The 6,834-nt window shown below is 61.6% G+C and overlaps 3 protein-coding genes across 3 annotated transcripts; all 3 read right to left on the bottom strand.

The window, feature by feature from the left end:
* Nucleotides 1-16: 16 nt before the first annotated feature.
* On the bottom strand, nucleotides 17-1,632 carry CHLRE_02g095049v5 (uncharacterized protein). The gene is made up of 5 exons (XM_043059517.1): nucleotides 1,384-1,632; nucleotides 1,205-1,267; nucleotides 996-1,047; nucleotides 725-816; nucleotides 17-646 (listed from the first exon to the last, which is right to left on the bottom strand). The coding sequence occupies exons 2-5, from the start codon at nucleotides 1,252-1,254 to the stop codon at nucleotides 622-624; spliced, it is 219 nt and encodes a 72-aa protein (XP_042927151.1). The 5' UTR covers nucleotides 1,255-1,267; nucleotides 1,384-1,632; the 3' UTR covers nucleotides 17-621.
* A 194-nt stretch (nucleotides 1,633-1,826) lies between these two features.
* On the bottom strand, nucleotides 1,827-3,612 carry CHLRE_02g095051v5 (uncharacterized protein). The gene is made up of 6 exons (XM_043059520.1): nucleotides 3,488-3,612; nucleotides 3,340-3,420; nucleotides 2,977-3,134; nucleotides 2,543-2,728; nucleotides 2,281-2,366; nucleotides 1,827-2,118 (listed from the first exon to the last, which is right to left on the bottom strand). Exons 1-5 carry the CDS (start codon nucleotides 3,492-3,494, stop codon nucleotides 2,349-2,351), a joined length of 450 nt encoding a protein of 149 aa, XP_042927152.1. The 5' UTR covers nucleotides 3,495-3,612; the 3' UTR covers nucleotides 1,827-2,118; nucleotides 2,281-2,348.
* A 64-nt stretch (nucleotides 3,613-3,676) lies between these two features.
* Nucleotides 3,677-5,822, bottom strand: CHLRE_02g095052v5 (uncharacterized protein). Its single transcript, XM_043059521.1, has 7 exons — nucleotides 5,029-5,822; nucleotides 4,821-4,873; nucleotides 4,725-4,732; nucleotides 4,410-4,505; nucleotides 4,183-4,270; nucleotides 3,966-4,033; nucleotides 3,677-3,802 (listed from the first exon to the last, which is right to left on the bottom strand). The coding sequence occupies exons 2-6, from the start codon at nucleotides 4,825-4,827 to the stop codon at nucleotides 4,008-4,010; spliced, it is 225 nt and encodes a 74-aa protein (XP_042927153.1). The 5' UTR covers nucleotides 4,828-4,873; nucleotides 5,029-5,822; the 3' UTR covers nucleotides 3,677-3,802; nucleotides 3,966-4,007.
* Between the last annotated feature and the right edge of the window lie 1,012 nt (nucleotides 5,823-6,834).

Raw genomic sequence — 6,834 nt, forward strand, 5'->3', positions numbered from 1 at the left:
AAGGGCAACATTTCAGCGGCAGGGGGATTAGGCTTTCGTTTCCCGCCATTTGCGATGGCGGCGTCATCATACTGTAGGAGGCGATATACGTCTGCAGAGTGCGAGCTGCTGTGTATGAATTCATTATACAGCGTTTCCTGACGCAGGCGGCTGGCGTGAGGTCAGCGGCGTGTTGTAGACGTGGCGGTGCTGGGGTTCGGCGCGGCCGGCGGGTGGGGCAGCGCGGGGGTGCCAGCCAGTTCCAGCTCGAAGGCCGGCGCGCGGCGGTGGGGGGGCGCCGCCACCACGCCACCGCCACGCCGCCGTTGCGGCCGCGCGCGCCGCCGCCGCCCCTGACCCAAATCTTCAACGCCCTATCCCGCGCCAGTGCTGTGGCACCGCCTGATGTGGCACTCGGTCCACGCACACGCGCATTCCCTGAACGCACACGCTGTAGCTGACTGTGCAGTAGCCGCCAGTGACTGCCTCCAGCTGGAGCTGGCGGCGTTGTGGCGGGTTGGTGGGGTGGCGGCTCTCCGTGGCTGCTGGCGCTGGTGCACACAGTAGCCACCTGCGCCGGCCTGGCTGCTGGCTTGCGCGGTGTCAGTGGCCGCCTGCGGGGGATCCGGCAGGGAACTGCTGCTAGCTGTGCGGGGGCAGGGGCCGCCTGCAAGTGACAGGACAGTTGCGTCAGGTCATGGGTACATAGCCCGTGAGGGCAGCACAAAGCTGAATGGAAGCACACCTTATGTTGCCCGGCGGTGTAGCCGTTGCCCCGGCCCTTGTGGATGCCGTCCTTGTCGACGGCCCCGCCCCGATGCACATCTTGGCCACCACCTGCATGTCGGCGCGCCATTGTGCGGCAAGTTGAGGTCCAATGTCAGTCAGTTGCAGCTGCTAGGTGCGCGTGCTGCCATGCCAGGTTGCCGAGACCAAGCATAGATGCATGCAATGGTCGTGCGCGCAGCGTCCAACCTGTCCCTCACCCTTCCAACACGCGTACCAATTACACTCACCTCCTGCAAGAGCGGAGCCATACTTGCTGCAGCGCCCGGGCTCGCCCTGCACCTGCAGTCGCATGGCACGTGGAACTCTGCGTTTGAGTCAGCCCTGCATCTGTGTCGCGCGACACAATGCGCTCTTGCCGCATACAGCTGGATGCTAGGGGTTCGACATGCGCACCTATAGGTCATTCGCCCACCACACCCGCTGTGGGGACACACACCTGGAAACCCGCCTACTCCCAGGACTCGGCGTCGTTGCTTCCTTACTCATCTTCCGCCTCCTCCTACGCATGCAGCAAAGGTGAATCAGCGAGTAATCACTCACACTTGACAGGTTCATCACAGAGCGCGGACCACTACCGGCAACAATGCAGCCAGCGACGCGCACGCCTGTGCATACCTTTGACATGACGCGCCTCCACGCCTTCTCCGCCTTCTTCACTTGCACCGCCGGCTCGCCCTGCTCAGGCTGCGGCGCCATGCCCTGCGCCGCCCGCACACCGCCCGCGGGCTGCTGCTCCGGCGCACCCTGTGGCCCAGCGCCCTCCCCCGCGTCCTCAACTTGTGGTGTGGGGCATGCATCAGCAAGGGGTCACTCGTCACCACGGGCAGCAACCAAAGCCCACATGTTCAACAACGCCTTGAGTACGGATGCAGAGCAAAGCGCCATGTGCTCTTGGGGCTATTCACTGTCGGGATCTCCTATGAATGCACGTGTGGAGTGATGGAGAGGGTGGAATAGGGACGCAGCGATCGCAGGCAGCGCACGACGCAAGGGCGGGCGCAGCAAGCGAGACAGGGACCGACGAAGCTGCCATAAGCCCCGTCAACTACTGAGGGCAACGCTAAGAGTATTCTAACAAATCGCACACGCAATCACTCCGCCTCAGCCTGCCCCTTGCAGCCAGACTGCATGCAAGGTAGACGTGTGTGAGGCTTTCAGCAGAGCAACCGGACAACACCGTATGACCCACTAGTTCCAACGTTTGAATGCCTCCGATCCATAAGCCCTCCCGGTGAACAAATATATGGCGGTGTTCTGGCGCCTGCTGCTCACCAGCTTCTCCTGCTTGCTTGAGATTGCCTCCTCCTTGCAGACAAGCAGACGTTGCCACTCCTAGGTCACGAGGTGGATCTGCGGAGGGCAAGGCCAGGCGCAGCGGGCGCCACACCGTCATTACCCGTACTCAACCACAGGTGCCGTAATGATCATACCGTCAACCGACTGACCTGCCTATCTCCGCCACCTTCCTCGGGCCTGCACCCACTCGTGCCGACATGCCAACTCGCCACCCACCTCGCCTGCAGCTTCTGCATGCTGCGCTTGTCCATGAGGCCGCCCATCGGCACCATGAAGTGGAACAGTCACTGGATGATGAAGTTCTGTGATGCCGGGTAGCGGTTGACAAGAGGTGTGCATGCATAGAAAGGAGGACGTGTTGTGGGTCGGGGCGTGGGCGGAGGACGGAGGACGTGCGCGTGCAGGGTGAGCCTTAGATGCAGTGGCGCCCCACCAAACAGCTTTAGTTGCCGAGCCCTGCCCCAAGCCAACCACTCACGTGCATGATCATCTTGGGCGCTGACAAGAAGTCCTCTCCGTCGTCCGCGCCGCCCTCGCCAGCCTCGCCAAGCCCCGTGGCCAGCACCTCGCGCGCCGCCGCCGCCAGGTTGGCCTCCCACAGCCCCACCACCACACAGATGCCGCGCCGCAGCGCATCGGCCGCCAACTCGGCGCAGCGCTCCACCTGCGCGACACACAGTTGCGCACGTGGACCGACCGGAGAGTCTCGAGTGTTAACATGCGTTGGGGCTGCGGTTGTTCCAGTGCAGGTTCCGCGCAGCATGTGCTTTGCGGCTTCATGGGCCAGCAGGCAAGCAGGTTGCAGTTAGTGCTTCGGTAGGTGCCGCCGGTGGGGTTGAGGGCATGCTGCCGGCATCGGTTCAGCGCACAATCGCTGTTACGGTACAGGCAGACCTTCGTTTCCATCCTTACCACGTCGTTAGCATGCGCATCGCCCAGCCGCGCCTGTATGTTGCTGGAGACGGACAGCTGAAGCGCAAATGGCCAGTCCAGGATAGCACAAGAGCCCGTAGCCGTACGCCCCCACAGCGTATCGCTAGTTGTCCGGTCTCGCGGCCTCAGTATAAGCCCTGGTCGGGATGAAAGCGGGTTTCGGGCTTGGCGAGGTGTTTGTCGATTCCATGCTTTTATCATTGTCCGTGTGCATGTCGTCCACATACAGCTTCTATCATCCTCTGCTTACGCCTTTTGGGCCCACCCCGCTACTCCAATGGCCTGAGCGCGCCTCGCGCCTCGCGCCTTCCTGCCGTCCTCCTACCCAAGCCCCCAACTCACCTTTGACACCGGCAGGGAGGTGTTGGACGATCAGCTCGCCCCTAACCCAGGTGGGCAGCGGCCGGGGGGCGGGAGGGCACACTGCAAGGCGAACAAATCGGGTACATTTGATACTGCGTCTTATCCATTAATGCAAAATAGGTTGCGCGTGCCATATGTGCGAGTTGCGTAAAGCGTATGCGGCGCTCAGCTGTCAATGCGTGCGTCAGTCACTAACCGTGGTCACTAACCTAGACCCCCAGATCCGAGAGGCCCGAGATCAAAGAGGTCGCGTATGTCTTGGGCCTGCCACCGTAGGGCATGCTGCTGTGCGTTTGTGTGGACATCACTCACCGGCAGGTACACGGCGGGTATGTGGTCCTCAGCCACACCCAGATCAGCCAGGTCTCGGCGGGCGTCGTAGCGCAGGTCGTTCGACGTGGACACCCACGGCGCCCGCCGCCCGCCTGTGGCTCCTTTATCACTGCATGAAAGGTGTGATGTGGATAGGGAAGGGCGTTGCTCACAGAGACAGGATGCGTGTCGACACAGGGACAGAATTTGTGTCAAGCGCGTCCACTGTCCGTGTAAGCAAAGTGCCCGTACGGCATCTATCCCCATACACCCACCACCCACTGCCCACTTACCCGCTGCAATCTGACGGCCTTTGAGCACACCCGTGCCGTCACTCAGCAAGAAGCTGGCGCGCGCGAGTCTGTGGTAAAGATAGACCCCGAAGCAACAGGTGGGACCCGAACAGGTGAGGAAAGAAAGGTGAAACAGAGACCCTTCGTGGCATCCCCGTGCTCGCCCGCCCCTCGCTTCCGCCTTCTCCTCCTTCTGAACTCCTCCCCTAGGCCTCACCATCGGGCAGCCTCCTCCCAAACCGCTGGAAGGCGTACAGCATCGTCTCCAGCTGCGCGTCGGACAGCTCGGCCCCGGCCAGGTTGTCCTGCGTGTGAGTCACGGTGCAGTCCATGCGTTTGACACAGGCACAACAGCTGCGCTTGAGAGGCACACCGCGTGCCCTCCCGAACCACCACGCTCATGCCCACTCTGCACACGTGAGAGTCACCTGAACACTCGCGCACCTGCAGGTGGTGGCTGTAGGTGATGTCGGGCGGCGTCACGGACGCCAGCGAGGCCGTCTCCACGATGGGGTCAGGGTGCGGCGGCCCCTCGAGCACCTGGGGGAAGCCGGACAGGCGTGGAAACCTCAAGCGGTTGCGGGGGCTTGGCACCTACCGTGACACATGTGTGCGAACGGCTGTCGCATGTGGTTGGGTCCTCCATCACCAGCAGCTGGTGCGGAGGCGCAGAACCGCCCTCCCCCTCGCCATCACCGCAACTGTGCCCTACACGGCCCTACGCGTGTGACACTCGCATCCTTACCACACGCAACTCACTGGCACTGCTCGTAGAATTGAACGTCACCGAGCTGCGCCAGGTCGGCGGGCGGGCGGGCGGGCGGCAGCAGGCCAGATAAGCATGGCGTCACCCACTCGACATCCTCCACGCACTGGCTGTTAACCAGAGCGCCGCCACGTCCGAACACCTGTTATGCAAGCCACAGACATCAACTTCTCCCCACGCGCGCCAACCGTTTACACACTAACACAGGAACCCCTGCATTGCAACTCCCTACCACACCACGTAGCCTGCACCCGCGCGTCACCTTACCTCGTCGTCCGCATTCCCCTACCCACGCACCTGCGCCGCTTCCTAATGCTGCTGTGCCTCCTGCTCCCACTCCCGCAGTTGCCGCTGCCTCGCTTCCCACTCCCGTCATGCGCGTTCGGTTTGCCCTTGCTGCATCTGCACCAGCCGTGCCGCAGCTTCCGCAGGTTGGGTTGCATAGGCGCTCGCAGCCACGCTTGCTTGCTGGGCTCCTGCAAGCGCCGGTGCTGCCGCAGCTGCTGCTCCTGCGACCTGGTTGGTGTAGGCTGACGCCGGCGCGGCTTGCCGGCCGTGGCTGAGCCTCCACAGCCGGACACAGCGCTGGCTGGGCCTCAGCCGCGAAAGCCGCAGCTAAGACCGCCACGGCCAATGCAGTATGGTTGCTGCTCCTTGATGAGCGTCCTGCTCGACTTATCGTAGGCTGCCTCACTGAAGCAGCGGGCGCCGGGAGGATTCACTCGCGTGAGAGCTTTTAAGAGTACCACAAACCAGACATGTAGACACGGGTTCCACCAGGCATCATTTCCAGCAAACGCCCATTCTTTGCGGGCGACATGCGCGGGTCGAACGCGTCCCTAAACGCGCGCGACGTGACCTCACATGTACTGTGTAATTGTTTATTATCATATCTCATGTTCCTACAATTAAAGGCATGGCATGTGCGCGCGACCGTGGGATTGCAAGCCAGCGGGCGCGGCCATCCTGTTATTTTAATCTATGATAAGCACCCCGTTAGGCGACGACTGACAATTATGATAACTCTCACCCACGGCACACATATGAAGCTCTGTTTGCTCCACGCCCAGCGTCGCCTGTGTTGGCGGTTGGTCGCTTAAATCAGAAAGGATTATATCCCGTGGCGTGGAAAGTCAGCATATCCAAACTGCATATGTCGTGGACCACCGGTGCTCGCTTAGCAACCTCAATTGCTGGGATGTGTGCTCCCAGTTTCACCACCCACATAAAACTACCGCTGCTAGCTGGGAATGCTATCACGCAACTGCATGTATTGTGCTATTGAGGCATGCAGTGAATACATTAGTTCAAGCCGAAGCGCCGGGGTTTGTGGTCCCTGGGTTTCGGGTGCGGCAGCAGCCCCACACCTAGCCCCTCCACATTGGTATAATCCGATGTCCGTATCGATCGCCACGGCTGTCTCCCCCCCCCCCCTTCATCAGGGGAGACGTGACCAGGGGGCCAGATGTGGTGTGTCTCCCCGCAGGTCTACCTCGCGACGGCAGACCCTGGGGGTTGGGCAGCCCTGTTGGGCAGCGAGAGAGAAGGCCTTCCTTTGGCACCGGCCGGCTTCGGGCTGTCGGAGCAGCTGCGGCGTCATTGCCCACACCAAAATTTGGCACCCCTCCTGGGGGCATAGGCAGTGTTGCAGTCATGACGTTGCTGGCCTCGTGTGGAGCCTGAACTTGAAAGTGCGAGAGAGATACGGAACGGACGACAGTGTGGTCAGTTTTGGGAGGCTCAAGGCACAGCGTGTCAGCAGGTGTCAGCGCCGCACGACGTACCGTGACCTCTAAACTGGGCGCTCGTGAGCAGGGATATCCAAGGGAAGGCGCAGGCCGGGGGACGGCAGCCCTGCCATCGTACTGAGCGAGAATGAGGACGCGTTGAGGGCAGGCCATGGCGAACATCAGTTGAGGACGTGTACGACGGGGTTTGAGGCAGTGCTCGTATCTTCCATCTACACTGTAGAAATCTGCCCAAAATCCGCCGAAGGCGGAGAAAAACATTTGGGTTTGGGTGCCACGCGTCTACGCAGTGTAGACGGTTTTGGCCGGTTTGGGCGCAAAAATGGGGGAAGCGTAGACGTTTTGGGGGGCTTGG

The sequence above is a fragment of the Chlamydomonas reinhardtii genome, chromosome 2, assembly GCF_000002595.2.
Source record: "Chlamydomonas reinhardtii strain CC-503 cw92 mt+ chromosome 2, whole genome shotgun sequence".
In the NCBI taxonomy this organism is placed as follows: Eukaryota; Viridiplantae; Chlorophyta; class Chlorophyceae; order Chlamydomonadales; family Chlamydomonadaceae; genus Chlamydomonas; species Chlamydomonas reinhardtii.